At 47.0% G+C, this 18,032-nt stretch overlaps 1 protein-coding gene across 4 annotated transcripts in view; it reads right to left on the bottom strand.

Moving 5' to 3' along the window:
- Window positions 1-16,143: 16,143 nt before the first annotated feature.
- The window catches only part of Fbxo16 (F-box protein 16), a 52,830-nt gene continuing 50,941 nt past the window's right edge, over window positions 16,144-18,032 (bottom strand). Inside the window, exon 9 of one of the 4 annotated variants that reach the window (XM_085828725.1) lies at window positions 16,144-17,539. In XM_085828725.1, coding sequence (XP_085684851.1) covers window positions 17,375-17,539 — 165 coding nt within the window. In that variant the 3' untranslated portion in view covers window positions 16,144-17,374. The remainder of the gene's footprint in view (window positions 17,540-18,032) is intronic. The other 3 variants (XM_021182516.3, XM_029469192.2, XM_029469191.2) reach the window with 3 other exon arrangements.

The following is an 18,032-nucleotide window of genomic DNA, read 5'->3' as shown; positions in this document are numbered from 1 at the left end:
TAGAGAAAGAAAGAAAGAAAGAAAGAAAGAAAGAAAGAAAGAAAGAAAGAAAGAAAGAAAGAAAGAAAGAGCCCTTCCTTAAGTCCATGCCCCCATGGCTGAGGTCAGGTATCATAGTGTTTTCCTTGAATGTTTATAAAATGCCCCCAGGCATGGCAAAGACAGGATGATCAGGAATTCAAAGTCAGCCTCTATTATATAGTGACCTTTGAAGTAAGCCGGGCTACATAAGACCCTGTCTAAAAATATAAGTCTTTTGCAAGCAAAAGACACAAGCCATGAAAGAGAATATAATGCCATTTCTTTTCGTACTTTCAACTGAGTTGGTGTGTGTATGTGTGTGTGTGTGTGTGTGTGTGTGTCTGTCTGTCTGTCTGTTGGGCAAGTGAGTACAGATGTGATTTGGTTCCTCTGTATAGCCTGACTGTTCTGTAAACCATACTGCTCGCTTCAGCACCACCTTACCACCACTGCCTGGCTCAGAACATCCTTTCTAACTGCAGAGAAGTGAACTGAGATACGAACTAGACGAGCGTCTGACTGGCTTCCTAAAACCAGCTGTGTGATGTCTTAATTTGTGAGTTAGAATAAAAACACAACTTTATTTGTTAATAAAATAAAATATAAGGCCAGACATGGTGGTACAAGCCTTTGATTTCAGCACTTAGGAGGCAGAGGAGGCAGAGGCAGACAGACCTTTTTGAGTTTAGGGGCAGCTTGGTCTACATAGCAAGTTCCAGAGTCAGCCAGGTTACATAGCAAGACTCTGTATCAAAAAAACAAAACAAAACAAGCAAACTTAAGATACTCTGTAACGAGCCGGACGCCTTTAATCCCAGCACTCGGGAGGCAGAGGCAGGCGGATTTCTGAGTTTGAGGCCAGCCTGGACAGCCAGGGCTATACAGAGAAACCCTGTCTCGAAAAACCAAAAAAAAAAAAAAAAAAAAAAAAGATACCTCTGTAACTTTGTTGTATTGCTCTATGGTATCTCACAATTAGTAGAAGATTCTTTCAAAAATGGTTAGAAATGATTTCAAAAGCAGCAGGACGGGGCAGGAAGAACTAGTGCTATATTGCCCCAAGCGTGTTCCATCTTATCTGATCTGGAAGTTACCATGTCTGGGCCAGGTCTGGGACGTGAATGAATGAACTGTATACAGCTTTGTTCACGGCTTGCCACAATGTCTATGCTCAACTATATACAGGAAATCTTCCTGAAGTCTCTTTCCTGGTACATCCTGCCACCCCTGGTTGGTTAACAACCACAGAGAGAAAAACCAGTGCTGGATTGTTTGGCGGCCTGGGCTAGGATCCTGGATCGGCCATTTAGGCTGTATGACATCTTGGCCATCACCTCTTTCCAAAGTCTCTTCCAGCCTTAATGTCTCTGAATCTGCACATGCGCCCTCAGACTCCCTGCTCAGTAGTCAGCGTGTATGCATTTGATTTCACATTAGTGTAGAGTCCTTAGAGCAGTAGAGAAGGTCCTTTTTCTTCCTTCCTCGGTGCAAGTTCTCAGGCTGTCCTTCAAGCAGGGAAGTTCTAATGCACAGCAGACCCATTTCTGAAAAGGAGGAAGAAACAGCAGCATCAAGAACTACTAGAGGGCACCAGGGATGCTGCAAGTACTTGCTGACTGACTTGAGGAGATTCAGTTTGGAAAGTCCACCAACTATGCGTCTATTGATAAGTGCATTTCTTTGTATGCATACTGCATGTGTATGCTATAAAAGAACCAGAAGCTGGTTCTGGCAGTTTATCCTGGTATTGCCAACACTCCAGAGCCCACAGCAAGAGGATAGCAAGCTTGAGACCAGCCTCGGCAAAATAGCAATCTCCAAGTCAGCCTGGACTAGATAGCAAGATACTCTCCCCCAAAAAACCAGAAGAAATCATTTTTCAAAGTCAGAAGCAAATTTTAGAGTTGAAGTAATATTACACAATATTTATTTTTTAAGATGCGTATTGCTATTGTATGTGTATGAGTGGTTGCCTGTATGTGTGTGCACCCTGTCTGGAATACCTGGAGAGGGTGGAGGAGGGCACCAGATTCCTTGGAACTGGAGTTCTAAGCAGTTTTCAGCTACCATGTAGATGCTGAGATCCCAACCCAGTCCTCTGCAAAAGCAGCAAGAACCCCTAACCACTGAGGCATCTCTCTAATCCCAATATTATTATTTCTGATGCGCTTGAAAATGATCTTCAGCAGTGCACACATGCTGTAGGCTTTCAATAATGTCTTAAAGTAAAATGTAAGCTCTAAGGAGGTTGGGGAAAAATTAGGATCCCAGCTATATGTAAGCTTTGGGTCTGGGCAGAAGTCAAGGGCTCTTTCTCTGTGCAGGACTTATTTTAAGTGTGTTGTCTCTGAAAGATTCCTTTGTTACACCGCCCTCTCCCTGTCTCACAGTCAAGGGCCAATCCACAGCCATAAAAAAAGTCGGTTTATCAGGAAAGCTTGCAGGAAAGTTAAAAAAAGGAAGAATCTGCGTTACTCAAGATTCTTGACACACACACCCTCCACCCCCACAGCAACCAGAGTTCAGGAGGAATCTCCCCTGCCTAGCCTGGGGCTCCAGAAACTTATCTGCTTCTATCAGGAAGTCAACCTTGGACTGCCCAGAGCCTAAGGAAACATCCTGAGGCTGCATATTCTAGCAGATTGAGCTCAAGGATATTGTCAGTCCAGCCTCAGTGACATAGCCACTGGGTGACCAAATGGCTCTTCTGTGAAATGTGGAGTGGGCACTAGACATTCCTTATAGCTTGAAAGTGCCATCATTTCCTGATGTGACAAGCATAGAAGAAAGAATATGGACAAAGAAACAGCAGGCCCACCTAGAAAGTATAGTCAAAGTCATTTCTTTTTCCCTTTTAGTTATGTACAGGAGGCGAGCAGGGCTGGGGAGATGTGCCCACGAATGCTGATGCTCAAGGAGGTGAGAGATGTCAGTCAGGTCCCCTGGAGCTGCAGTTACAGGCAGTTGTGAGCCACATGAGATGTGGGTGCTGGGAACTGAATTCAGGTCCTCTGGAACAGCATCATGCAAACTTAACCAATTAGCCATCTCTCTAACTCCAGGGCAGTTTTGAGATGCACTAGAGGGCAAGGGATCCAGATAGGAACTGCCTGCATGTACATGGGTGTAACTGATTTCAAGATCAGGGCAAATCGGGGAGGTTGGAGGGTGTCAGTGAGGCTCCAGGTGCAGCCAGGGAGATGAATTTCGAGCCTGGTAAGCCCAATTTTGGGGTCACCTGAGATAAAACCTTGGGGTGTCAAGTGTGCAGCCAAAAAGAAGGAACTGGTAAAAGTGGGAGCTCTTAAGTAAGGTGTGCTGTGGCCGTGTGGGCACAGTACATAAGGACTTCCCTGAGACTCATCCCTTCCACTGAAGCAGAGAGGAGAAACTGACACATGCTGTCAGTGACAAGATGGTAGGCAACTGTCCCCACCAGTCTCAATTTCTATACCTGTAAAGTGAAGGTCAATGTCCCTGCCACCTTTGGTATGACCTCATTAGTAACCAAGAATGGTGCCTAGGAGAGTGGTTTAGTGCAATGTTAACTCAGCATGCTGGCACACTCTTATGATGCCACCTTTAGGGAAACTGAGATAGAAGGATTTTATGAGTTCCAGGCCAAACCTGGGCAACATAGAACTTGGCTAAGCAGAAACACATAGCAGGATCCTGTCTCAAGAAATGGAAACAGCCAAAACAATAACAAAAACCCACCCCTGAAAGCATAAAAAAAAGACATCCCCTAAAAAAACAAACAAAAATCTTCACAGCAATACTGCATCTTCAGGGTGTCCCTTTGGGCACTCGGATTTGGAGAACAAATTCTGGACCATGAGTGTCTCCTTTTTTTTTTTTTTTTTTTTTTTTGGTTTTCCAAGACAGGGTTTCTCTGTGTAGCCCTGGCTGTCCTGGAACTCACTTTGTAGACCAGGCTGGCCTCGAACTCAGAAATCTGCCTGCTGCCTCTGCCTCGCAAATGCTGGGATTAAAGGTGTGCGCCACCACCACCCAGCGACCATGATGTTCACTGGGCCCACACCAAGTGGCAGCCGCAGACTGACTCCCCATTTTGAGACAGACTTTCATAATGTAGCTCAGGCTGTCCTTGAACTTGTGATCCTTTTGCTTGACTTTCCCAGTGTTGGGATTATAGGTCTGAGCTACCACATGGCTCTAAGAGACTCTGTTGTTATTTTTGTTCCTGTTTTTTTTTTTTTTTTTTAAGGTTTATTTTATATGAGTACACTGTAGCTGTCTTCAGATGCACCAGAAGAGGGTGTCATATCCCATTACAGATGGTTGTGAGCCACCATGTGTGTGGTTGCTAAGAATTGAACTCAGGACCTCTGGAATAGCAGCCAGTGCTCTTAACCACTGAGCCATCTCTCCAGCCCCCCTGATCCTTTTTTGGGGGGGGGTTGTTTTATTTTGTTTTGTTTTGTTTTTCGAGACAGTGTTTCTCTGTGTAGGGTCTCAGGACAGACCCTAGCTGTCCTGGAACTCACTCTGTAGACCAGGCTCGCCTTGAACTCAGAAATCCATCTGCCTCTGGCCTCCCAAGTGCTCAGATTAAAGGCGTGCACCACCACTGCCCAGCCTGATCCTATTTTTTTGAGACAAGCTCTCTCATAGCCCTGAAACTCTACATGGACCAGGCTGATCTCAAACTCAGGAGAGTTTGTTCCTGCCAGCTGAGTACTGGGACTTCAGGCTGTGCCACAAAGGGACACCTGGCTCCAAGGGACTCTTAATAAGATAATTATTATGATTATTCAACATGTAGTCTTTGACTTCGTTTTGAGCCTGACCCCATGGGAGCTGCTAAAACTATTAGCCCAGCTTGCCGAGTCTACTGGGAACCTGGGAGGGAGTCTAACTGGAATCAAGGCCTGCACTTGAAGGCCCTGGGGAAACATTGTATACTGTATCCATCTTGGGCTCTTCAAAGTACTGATTTAGTGATACAATTCTGAAGCTTAAGGAGAAGAGACAATGTCTGTAAAACTGAAAAATAAGAACTGGTCAAAGGTCACCATAGTCAGACCACAGGAATTTAAATGTTTTGTTGTTGTTGTTTTGGTTTGTTTTTCTTTCTTTCTTTCTTTCTTTTTTTTTAATGAGGCAAAGAAGGAAATGTTTGGGACCTACAAAAAGCCTGGTATCCACAGCAACACAGCCAAGCAGTCAAGGGGCAGTAAATCCACTGAGTCTTTCTGCGCAATGTTAGCATAGAACCATTACCCATATTTAGGATGTTTTTAAAGAAATGGAAGATGTGAGAGCAGTAAGCACAAAAAAGCAAAGCTAGGTGTGAACTGGCTGGTGCTTGTGAGCCCAGTACTTAGAAAGTTGAGGCAGGAGAATTACTCCAAAGTCAGGGGAGAGGAGGGTCTCCAGATGTCTCAGCTAGAAGAGGTGCTTGCCCCCAACCCTGATCAAGCTGAGTCTTGGCTAAAAGGGGATCCACTCCTGCAAGTTACCCTATCACCTCCGCACAAGCCACCCCTCCATTGATAAATTAATCAAAAATAGTTTAAAAGCAAGATACTAAATGATTTATGCAGAATTATCAGGTTTGTAAAGAAAACAAGACATGTTAAAACATGAAACATTCCAGTATATGAAGAATTTGATTTGGGGCTGTAGGATTCTGAGTGCTTTATTTGGGTAGGAATCTAATTATTTACACATTTTCGTGTTTGCCAATTTATACGGTAAGCTATTACTTTTTTTTTTTTTTTGCTTTTCGAGACAGGATTTCTCTGTATAGCCCTGGCTGTCCTGGAACTCACTTTGTAGACCAGGCTGCCCTCGAACTCAGAAATCCGCCTGCCTGCCTCTGCCTCCCAAGTGCTGGGTTTAAAGGCGTGCGCCACCACGCCCTGCTATCTATTACTTTTTAAGGTGGTGGTCAAGGTTGAAAGTGTTCCCAAACCTCCTGCTTCCTTTCCAGTTCACTGAATCAGGAGAATTTTTTTCCAGAGCCCATCTTAAATTGCTTAAGACCTTTAAGCACACAGACCCTTTGGGGCTGTGGTTGAAGAAGTGCTGGGATCCACGGGACGCAGGCGGGGTCACGCGAGTCTCTAGCGTGCCTCTGCACACAGTGGACCAAAAATTCTCCTCCTTCCACTGGCTGGGGTCGATGACCCCCGGCAGCGCGAGGCCAGCAGTGTGAGGTCCTGCATTGAGTTGCAGCCAAGGTGAGGCAGTCTTAGTCCCCCCCAACCCCTACTCCCCCACCTCAAGCTTCCGCCAAGCTCTGGCCAAGCTTGCAACACGATCGCCCCATCATGATCACCGCAAACGGAGCCTCCTGGAGGCCCCTCCCTGCCAGGCTAGCCTTAGTGCGCCGAAGGCGGGCGCGGAGAGCGGACGTGCCCGGGTCCACGGAGGCCCCTACGCTGCTCCGGGCCCGCCCTGCAGGGGAACATCGAGCCAACATTGGGCCTCAGAGGCGGCCTTGCACGTTCCAGCCCCACGACTGTGGCGCCTCCCTGTGCCCACAGGCGGGCGACTGTGCGGACCGCCAGGGACACCCAGGCCACCAGAACCCAATCGCCCAAGGCGGCCTTGGGGCTGGGCAGTGCGCCAGGTTTCCTTCCGTCCTTTGCTTTTCCTGGGCTGCCCCACCCCTCACCCCACCCCCCTTGCCTGGCCAGTTTCTATCTTCACTCTGTTTCCAGCCCAAGGCCAAACCTTCCTTCTGAAGGCCTTGAACCCATCCTTCACTTCTATCACTTCTATCTAGCTCTTGCTAGAACATTCAGCGCCATCCCACTGAGCTACCCTCTCAGCGCCAGTAAGAAACATTCCCAGACCAAGAATAGTCCACACTGTGCCTTCACCCTGGGCCGACTGGGTAACTTGCAGGATCCTCTGCGCAAAATGCAAGGCGAGGGCCTGAACCTGAGTTCCTTGCAGGAGACCGCAGAACACGGACCCAATCCCAGAATCCTCCAAGGCTGGGGCGATGCCACCTGTCTCTGAGCCAGCAGGTCAGCCTTGCCAGTATGTTTTCCACCTTCGAGTGGGTATTAGTGAAAGCAGGGTATGAGGGACAAATGATCTCTCTATTGTGCCTCATTTCTGGAGTCAAAGGTCCTTTCTTCACCTGTCCCTGAAGCATTGACAAGGCTCACTCTGTCCTGATTCATAAAAACCCTTTTCCTGGCCGCAGAGGTGTGTGTGTGTGTGACCATCAGCGTACCCCTGTGCCCACAGAAAGGGGCTGCCTCAGTGGAAAAGGCTTCTTGCCATCAAACCTGAACACCTGCTGTGGAGGTCTACTGTGGGACTTGACTTTCTTCTACAAAATGGGTCCTAGGGTTGAACTCAGGCCCTCAGGCATGGCCTCAAAAGCTAGGATCCCATGGCTGTACATATATTAAGCCAATGTGCTAGAACTGATCTACGTATCCTCCAAATGTCTGCCTTCCCTCCTCTTCCCCCTTTCTCCACCCTCTTCCTCCTTCCTTTTCTTTCTTTGAGCAAAAAAGTAGGCAGAGCCCAGGGCTCTTTTAATTATAAGATGCTTTGTAAATATACAAGTACCAGTAAAGCCAGTCTCTCTAGCACCTTTCTTTCTTTTTTTTTTTTTTTTTTTTTTTTTTTTTTTTTTTTTGGTTTTTTCGAGACAGGGTTTCTCTGTATAGCCCTGGCTGTCCTGGAACTCACTTTGTAGACCAGGCTGGCCTCGAACTCAGAAATCCTCCTGCCTCTGCCTCCCGAGTGCTGGGACTAAAGGCGTGCGCCACCACGCCCGGCTCTAGCACCTTTCAAATTATTTCAGTAGTTACTTGTGCGTTTGTGTGGGTTGGTGGGTGGGTGGGTGGGGACAGAGGGTGACTTTACCCTGGAGAAACCTGACAGACACAATCTTAGTCAAATCATGGAAACCACAGGTCTTGAGATGAGCGGACTCTGTGTGTCGCCTGAGAGGACACAGTAAGAAATGGTGGTGTAAACACTGTGACACTTCAGTCTCAAAGAAGGAAGCCTGGGTCTAACCACAAAGAAATACCGAACAACTCTGAACTGAAGATAGCCTGCAAAACCAAGAAATCAAGGCTGTGAACACAGAGGTAACTGGAGGAACTGCTCAAGATCGACACAGATGATAAGGGGGTCAACCTGTGACCTCTACAGAGGGCTTTACTGAGACCATAGGCAACTCTTGAAAGGTATGCCTAGAGTCACAGCACCCGGGAAGCAGAGGCAGGAAGAACAGGAGCTCGAGGGCCACCTCAGGGATGTATCAGGCCAGACCAGACTAGGCTTAGGGACAAGCAAGGAAACAACAGCAATAAAAAAAATAAAAATAAAAAAACCAAATCAACCAACCAACCAAACAAACAAAACGCTGAATAGGCTCAGGGGCTGGAGAGATGGCTCAGTGGTTAAGTGCACTGGCTGCCCTTGCAAAGGACCTGTGTTTGGTTCCCAGCACCCACACAACAGCTCACCAACATTTGCAAATCCAGTTTCAGAGGATCCGGTGCCATCTTCTGGCCCTTGTGGGCACAGCACCCATGTGGTGCACAGATGCATATGCCAAACACTCATACACACAAAATTAAAACAAATCCTTCAAAAACACTTTTCACCATCACAAACTCCCTTCCTCAACAGCTTTTCCTCTAGCTCATGTCAGTAGAGAACAGTGCCCCGGTCACCCAAGCTTAAACACCCAAGGGTGGGCTTTCATGCTTCTCCGCCCCCACTCACTCCTACCCTTGAATCCTGCTAGTTCTGGTTTTGTAAAATCTCTCTCATATACCTCACTTATCTTTCTTTTTTATTTATTTATTCATTTATTAGATATTTTCTTTATATACATTTCAAATGCTATCCTGAAAGTCCCCTATACCCTCCCTCCACCCTGCTCCCCTACCCACCCACTCCCACTTCTTGGCCCTGGTGTTTCCCCTGTACTGGGGCATATAAAGTTTGCAATACCAGGGGCCTCTCTTCCCAGTGATGGCCAACTAGGCCATCTTCTGCTACATATGCAGCTAGAGACATGAGCTCTGGGGGTACTGGTTAGTTCACACTGTTGTTCCACCTATAGGGTTTCAGACCCCTTCAGCTCCTTGGGTGCATTCTCTAGCCCCATTGGGGGCCCTGTGTTCCATCTTATAGACTGTGAGCATCTACTTCTGTATTTGCCAGGCACTGGCATAGCCTCATATGAGACAGCTATATCAGGGTCCCTTCAGCAAAATCTTTCTGGCATTGTGCAATAGTGTCTGGGTATATACCCACTTTTCTAATTAAACCTCTAAACTTAAAAAAAAAGGGGGGGATTCAGCCTAGCTCATATAATTGCTTGTAGGAGGGTCTATAAAAGGAATGTGTACACATTGTGTAGATACAAGGTCTGATTACTGCATTTCCAGCTCAGATTACAGCTATTTACCACTGCGATCTCCTAGTTAGTGTTCTCAGCACCCACCATCAGCCTGTCCTGTATCCAGTTACCTGAGTCATCTGTTTTAAAGCTCTCGCTCATCCTTTGGGGACCTTAAATTCCCATGGTCCATGCCCAGACTTAATCTGTGATCAAGGCGGTCTGTCCTCATATCAAATGATTACAAATTGTGTCCTCATTTCCCAGAAAAAGGAAAAGTTAGCAGATCAAACTTGCTGGGTTTGAAAATGACCCTCCCCTTCTTGTTTTCCCCCCAGTAGTGAGCGTCCACCCTGGGATCTGCTAGCATTCTTGGACTATAACACAGATGAGCCAACAGCACATCAATAGTAAATATTTGGTGATAGCAGACGAGGCTTGGTTTCCTTCTGGGCATGTGTTAGCAGTTGTGATTTTTGTAATTCATGTCAATTATATGGTCAGTTTCCTTCTTGAAAAGTATTCCTGGTTTTTTTGTTTGTTTCTTTTTTAAGATGAAATGAAACATATCGAAATCTCATCAGGAACAAATTACAGGAAACACATATGCCAAATGAACACCAGAACCAAGTATCCAGGGCCTCACCAACTCATCCCTACCTCCACTCCCCCTGACTTCAGAGTTATTCAATCCCTGTTCGTGTTTGCTGGTGGCAGGGGGTTGTTTGGGGTTGCTGGGATACAGGCTTACTATGTAGCCCTTGCTGGTCTGGAACTTTTTATATAGACCATGCTGGACTTATTAAAAATATAGATGCTGGGCTGGAGAGATGGCTCAGTGGTTAAGAGCACTGACTGCTCTTCCAGAGGTCTTGAGTTCAATTCCCAGCAACCATATGGTGGCTCACAACCATCTGTAACGGGATCCTATGTCTTCTGGTGTGATTGAAGATGGAGCACTCATATACAAAACTTAAAAAAAATAAAAACCCTAGCACTAAAAAAAGTAATTTAAGTGAAACAAAAGACTTGAAGTGAATTAATGAGAGTTTCTCGAAGGTGTACACGTACACCCAGAACTCTGAAAAAGCTGGTGAACCGTGCTCAAAGCAAACGAGTGACAAACTTTGGAAGACCCAGGAGATCAAGACGGGAGCTGCTGTCTAGACTTAGAAAAGAGGGGAAGTCGCGCCCTCTAGCGTCCATTCTCTGCTGGAGCCCGGAACTAACGAAGCCAGCTGAGAAATGGGAATTTCTTAACTTTAGGCGACATTCTGATGACAGCATTACTGTCAAACACCAGTCATGTGCCTGCTTATTAAAAGAAATGTGGAAATATGTGGTGAATCTGGGATCCTGTGAAGAATTCCATCCTAGAGGGTGGGTAGCTGAGATTTATGACTACAACTGAAGATGGACAGAGAGAAGTGGGAGGAAGACCACAAACAGAAGAATCAAAACTGGAAAGGACATCAAAATTCACATGGGAGTGGAAATGTGTGTGGTTTAGACATTTGAGACAACACTGGGCTTTATCTGAAGGCTCCAGTTTCATCTTTTTTTTATGTCTCTTTAAGAGATTCTGGGCAGGGTATGGTGGCGCACGCCTTTAATCCCAACACTTGGGAGGCAGAGACAGTCGAATTTCTGAGTTCGAGGCCAGCCTGGTCTACAAAGTGAGTTCCAGGACAGTCAGTGCTATACAGAGAAACCCTGTCTCAAAAAACAACAACAACAAAAACCAACAACAAAAAAGAATTAGAAAAAAGAAAAAAGAAAAAGAGATTCTAACGATGTGGAGTTGGGGCCCTTTTACAGCAATCCCCCTGCACATGCACATAAATAAAATATTTTTAAAATATAAAAAAGAAGAGGAAGAAATTATCTGATAATCCGATATTTATTTATTTATTTATTTATTTATTTATTTATTTATTTTGAGACAGGGTCTCACTAAGTAGCTCTAACTGTCCTAGAATTCACTATGTAGACCAGGCTGGCCTCGAACTCATAGAGATCTGCCTGCTTCCAAAGTGCTGGGACTAAAGGTGTATGCCACTCTGCCCAGCTAATTCCAGTTCTTGACAGCAGTCTTCAGCCGCTCTCTGAAAGCCCATGGGAACACCAGATCTAATCCTTCCCACTCCCTGCCAGCGCCTTCGCTGCTCTCTATGCTGTGGGGAGAAATGAGAGCATTTCCAGGCCAAATACGGAATGAGGAGGCCGTGTCCACTCAGGAAGAGTGGCTATGGAGCAACTGTGAGGGGGGAAGAGGTGTTCTTTGGAGTCAAACTCTCAGTCATGACCCAGGCCTGCTGTTATACAGTCATTGCTTGGGCTTGCTGCTCCATCCTAAATTCCCCAACTGTAAGATAAAGGTGCCGGGTCCTCCCTCTGCCCCTCCTTCCTTTCCTCCCCTTCTCCCTCCTACTAAGGGTTTTGTGGAAACCAAACCAGAGTAGGCAAAGGCTGAAACCTCCAGTTTAACACAGCCTCTCTCTCTCCTCCTCACCCTCCAGAGGAGCCTCCTGACTACCCTGCAGTTCTCACCCGCTCCCCTTGTCCCTGGGACGTCCAATACACTTGCACACCCAGCAACACCAGCTGCAGGGGAAGGAACGGTTTGTTTGCATTCCAGGGCAGGGTGGTGTGGGAAGGCCTTTCTGAACCACCCTCATTACTTCCCCAGAGTTTTCCAAGTGCTGATGCCAGGCACCCGAGAGTCTCTCTCGCCAGCCTTCTCTGTATCTCCAAGTCCTGCTGTCGCTTTGAGTCTATATCCTTCTAGCCACCGGTCTCGCTCCACCACCACTCACTGGCCTCTCCTCTCAGGAGACTCTGTGATGGGCAGCCCTTTGCACATCCCCTCTTTCCAGTTACCCAGGCACCAGAGCCCTCTAAATGCAAGTCTTCTCAGATCGCTTTCCTATCTCACAGTCCCGGATCAACTGTTCAGTACCTAGGGTGTAGCCTTGACTTCCTGGCAGGGCTCAGATTCTTGTTCGGGCTCTTGACTGACTTTCTGGCTCTCTCCCCATCCTCATGGCAGCTCAGACGGGTTTCTATGGACACTAGCTCTCTCGTGGGCCATCCAAGTCTCCAGAACAACTCATGGCGACTGAGGGGCTTCCTGGAGATGCTCCTTGTTTTCAGCCTCCTCCTCTTTCCTCTTTCCCTTCCTCTCTTCTCCATCCCTCTCCTTCCTCCCCCTTTTCTTCTCTTCTCTTCTCTTCTCTTCTCTTCTCTTCTCTTCTCTTCTCTTCTCTTCTCTTCTCTTCTCTTCTCTTCTCTTCTCTTCTCTTCTCTTCTCTCCTCTCCTCTCCTCTCCTCTCCTCTCCTCTCCTCTCCTCTCCTCTCCTCTCCTCTCCTCTCCTCTCCTCTCCTCTTCTTTTCTTTTCTTTTTTGGTTTTTCGAGACAGGGTTTCTCCATGTAGCTCTGGCTGTCCTGGAACTCACTCTGTAGACCAGGCTGGCCTTAAACTCAGAAATCCGCCTGCCTCTGCCTCCCAAGTGCTGGGACTAAAGGCGTGCGCCACCATGCCCGGCTCCCCCTTTTCTTCTTACCCTTCTCCTCTCCTCGGCTTTGGCCTTGCTGAGGATTATATCCAGGGCCTTGCACTTGCTTGCACGGAGCTAGCGATTCAAGCCCCTGAAGCCAAGTCAGTCCTGGGCACACCAGGATAACTGACTCCCTGGCTTCTCCCCGGGTCTCTGGCTACTTCGCTGGGTCGTTTTTCTCTCTCTCCCCCTTGTACATCCCACACCACCTTCATAGACTCATCCTAGGCTTTCTGCTGGAACAGCCATCCCCATCTGTAGCTCCTTCCAGACTGCTTCATCTGTCCTCTCTTTCAGCTCTGCTCGAGGTACCCTGTTCAAGCCCATGTGTTGCAACGGCTGCCCTCTCCTCTCCTCAGCTTCTCAGGTTCCTTAAAAGCAAGAAAAGGTTTATTTCTCACAACCAAACAGTTAGGTCCTCTTGTGTTCTTGGACTCTAACACACACACACACACACACACACACAGAGCTAGGAAAAGTTATTGTGATAACTATTGCTGATATACATCCACCACGCAGCAGCCAGGCCTGCCATGTACTGTCAGTACTGTCCCATCTTGTCATAGTACAAAAGACACAGTTTAACAACTACTCACATTGTGTTAGGAATTGCAAGTCACCTAGAAATGATTTAAAGTCTGTGGGAAAGGCTGGGCCATAGCTCCCCTCTGCAGCTTGTACATAAGACCTTGAGTTCAGTCCCCAGCACCAAAAGAAATAAAAATGAATAACTGGGAGGGGCTAGGCATATTACAATGTTGCTAGAGTGCCTATCTAGTACCCACAATGCCTGGGGTTTGGCTCCCAGTGTCTCATACACTGAGTGTGGTAGTCTCATACACACCAGTAATTTCAACATCAAGAGATAGTTTAAGATCATCTTCAGATACATACTAAGGTCAAGGTCAGTCTGGGGTACTTGCAACCCTCTCAAATACAAGTAGATCAACAGAAATAAATGGGAGGCTGGTGGGGAAAGTGTATGAAAACAATATGTATTCGCACAAACAAAGTCCATTTTGGTGTCTGTGGGTGTCCTAGACATCAGTGTGATCTTCCAGAACCTTGCAACCCTGCAGTGTCTGTGTTGCCTTTGTTTCAAATTGAACAACTGTCCAGCTGACTAAAGAAACAGGAGTGACACCATGAACCTCCTATGACTAGAACTTCAAAGTGACTCAGGCCCCACCAGGCTTCAGAACCCTAGGCTTCAAGAAGGGAACAAAGGCTCTGCCTGAAGCCTTCACAGAGCCCTAATGGATGGCTCACACCACAGCGCCAGCCATGTCCCTCCTAGAGTGTAACTACTCATGACATGATCAAGGGTCCCCTGGATCAAAGAGAGGTCCATTTGCAGACCGTCCAGCTTCTCCATCTGCCCATGGTTCCTGGTGTATTCTTCCAGAGCCTTGCAACCCTCCAGAGCCTGTGTTCCCTTTGTTTCAAATGGAACAACTGTCTGGCCAACTAAAGAAATGGAAGTGTTCATGAGGACACAGGCTCTGGGAAGAGGACACCCTTCCTATGGGAAAGACACAAGATCTCAGTGCGGAAGGATGTTTTAGTGCAACACTATGTGGGACAAATGAAGTGATTATTACTAGATTGTGTTTTGTCCCTACCTATCATCTGGACACACACCACTTTCTTCTGTACCACCAGTCTGGGCCACTGTCAAAACCCTATGTGTGTGTGTGTGTGTAAAGATTGTTTGGTATCACAATGGACAGCCGTGTTTGCCATCCTTTTCCATACTACGCAACATACCTACAATAGACAGCCTGCTGAGGAAGGATTTATTTTGGCCACAGAAGAAACCAGAGCTGCTCACTTTGTTGCAAACAGGGTGGAGAGTTAGATAGAAAGGGGCCAAGAATAAGACAGACTCTTCAGAGGATGAACTCTGGGACCTACTTCCTCCAACCATCCTCACCTCCTAAAATCTTATTTGGTGTAACTCTATAATGAATTAACGTACTGATGACGTCAGAACCCACATGGTATAATCATCCCTCAGTGATTGGATTTGTCACCTAGAGACCAAGCCTTCAATGCATCAGCCTCCCGTGGGTTCCTTCATACTCAGACAATAACAGCAACACTGCTTTTCCATTTTTCTACTTTACTTAGGTAACTACATCTCAGAACAGCAGTGTCTGGGGAACTGAGATGGGTAGATGGGTAGATGGTTTAGAGTAGAAAGAAATGTTTTGAAGTAAGCCCATCAGTAAGACCACCACAAGGACACTTAGAAAGACAAAAAGAAAGGTATTATTGCTGGCCAGTGCCTGCACAGGGAACTTGCCAAAACCATGCGACCCCAAGTTATGTACAAAAATCACATCCTGGTTGTCACACTCGACTTAGCAAGGAGCAGAAAGACAGAAGCCGAAAAGCAAGGTGAGTACACGTAAGGACTTTCCTGGAACTGCCCCCTAGGTGTTGGATGTGTTAGGTCTTTGTTTCCATGTTGGCAGGTACTGGGGCCTGTTGTGTTGTGTTTTAAGATCAAAATGGTGCCTCTAACATTCATGAGTTGTGTTAAGGTCTGGGAGCCTGTTACATGAACATTCACGTCTGTACCGAGTTGTTGTGGATTTGGTTTCATGCTTGCATTATGTTATTTGGGTTTCCAGAATCACGGAACCCGCATGTCTGCATGTAAATGCTGAGGGTCCCTACCCCAAGTTGGCTTTGATTGGTAAATAAAGATGCCAGTGGCCAATGGTTGGGCAGGGAGACAGAGACAGGACTCCAGGGAAAGGGGGGGGGGAGGCAGGGGGAGAATGCGACATGTTGGGGAAGAAGAAGGACCAGGCCTGGGAAATGTAGGACACAGAGAGACAGGTAGACTACCAACATGTAAGAGTCATGGATCATGGCCCAGGAAAGCTGCAGGCCTGGATCCAGGGTGGCCAGGATGGAATACAGGTTTTGGTAAGTAATAAATCAGGAGTATGGGAGGGGAGAGTGTGCTAGCGACATGGAGGAATGAAGTGGCCCAGCCACTGGGCAGATTAAGGCAAATTAAATATAAGGCTGTGTGTGTGTGTGTGTGTGTGTGTCTGTGAGTGTGTGTCTGTGTGTGTGTGTCTCTCTGTGTGTGTGTGTGTGTGTGTGTGTGTCTTTCATTCCTAGAATCCAGAGCATTGGGGTGGGTAGCAAGGAGCGTGTGTTCCGCCACAGGGGAGGTAAGAGTAGATTAATCTACTCCCGCTACACTAAGTGATTTTGTTCTGTTTTCCAGCTACTCCAAAGCTCTTTTAAATTGCTTACATGCCATTGTCACTCCTTCAGACATGTGCTCTGTTACTGCTGGAGTGGGAAGTTGGTGCGTGCAGAGGCCAGAGGTCACCTTTCAGGAGTTAAGTTCTCGCCTTCCACCATGGATTCTGAGAATGGAACTCGGGTCATCAGGCCTACACAGGATGCTTTCTTTGGCTGAGGCATCTCACTGGTCCCAGCCCTGTACTCTTTCCCTCCATGATGCTGATTATTTTCCATGGTTCTGCCTAGACTTACTGCTCAGCCTTGCCAGTTCTGCTCTCTTGCCTCAGGAGGCTGGCAGCTAAGGGCAGAACCACTAGTACCTTTTCTTCTAGTTCCAGATGGGTGACGCCAGGAGTGTGGGAGAGTGTAAGAGAGAAGAAGAGTTGGGTATCACTGCTTCCCTCCCCACATTCCTCTGCCACCTCCAACACACCATGTCTGCCAGCCTCTCTCTGAAGGCCGCCGCAGAAGCTGGACCCAAGACCTCCACTCTCCCTGCTCTCTTCATCTCTTTGGCGCAAAGGATGACAGTTTCTCACTGCTGCCAGGTCCAGGGGCTTCAGCATCCTATCTTGATTTTCTTAATCCTGCCCCATAGCATGTGTTTCTGGCTGAACCATGTCTCTTATAAATCTACACGCTGAACTCCTATCTTCGATATCTTATAAAGGGCCTGCCTTTGACTTAGAAGAGGAAACTCATGTAAAGACAGGAAGAAGATGGCCAATGGAGAGAGACCTCGAGACCTTGGTGTCACTTGCTGACACATCATCTCAGACTTCCAGTATTCAGACTGTGAGCTAATGCACTTCTGTTGCAGAAACCTCTCAATTTGTGCTATAGCTAACGCCCTAAGCATCTCCTTTACCAACTTCTGAAGGAGCCTGGGGGGTGTCATTGCCTTCCCAGGCCTGATTTTCCCAGTATTACCAACGAGGACATTAGACATCCCCCCATCAAACCCAAGATGTCTATTGCCACATTTCCAAGAGTCTGCGTTTGTCACCATTTCTGCTGTTCATTCTCTTTTCCTGAGATACACAAACTCGCAGGACCATTCACAGTAAGGTACTTAAGCCAAAAGAGTTTAATGGCGGGACTAGCTAGAATCCAACTCTCAGCTGTGAAGAACACCTTGTCGTTTCTAGAAAAAGTCCTTTTCCAACCCTTTAATCAGCTTTGACTCTGGAGCCTCAGCGAGGGTGACTGAAGCCCGGGGTGTTTCTGAAGATGCTCCAGGAGAGCTTCCGTTGCTGCTTCAGGGTCTGAGGGTGCCACTGGCAGATGCAGAGGCCAGGCGAGACGAACTGGAAGTTTTGGAGGGGAACTCAGGGACATCTAGGGAAGAAAGAATGCCGTTAGAGGGAAGGTTGTAGAAGTGCCAAAGGAAGCCATGCATTTAAACTTCCTATAATAATGTGATGTAACATAATGCAGTCATAAGGCAGGTGGGGATTTCTGAAATTCCCTAGGAACTTCTACATCACTCCTATGCAGTCTTTACCTTGAACTACAACTAGTAAAGTTTCACCTTCAAATGGTCTTTCACAAACTCAATGTGTGTGTGTGTGTGTGTATGTGTGTATCTTAGCACATACCCATGCACACACGTCAGGACATTAAGTTCATTCCTTAAGAATTGCCCATCAGGCTGGAGAGATGGCTCAGTGGTTAAGAACACTGACTGCCCTTCCAAAGGTTCTGAATTTAAATCCCGGCAACCACATGGTGGCTCACAACCATCCGCAATGAGATCTGGCGCCCTCTTCTGGTGTGTCTGAAGACAGCTACGATGTACTTATATATAATAATAAGTAAGTCTTTGGGAGAG

Source organism: Mus caroli, unplaced genomic scaffold, assembly GCF_978045245.1.
Source record: "Mus caroli unplaced genomic scaffold, Mus_caroli_1 scaffold_12, whole genome shotgun sequence".
NCBI lineage: Eukaryota > Metazoa > Chordata > Mammalia > Rodentia > Muridae > Mus > Mus caroli.
Note: the sequence above shows the minus strand (reverse complement) of the source record. Positions and strands in the feature narration are given on the sequence as shown.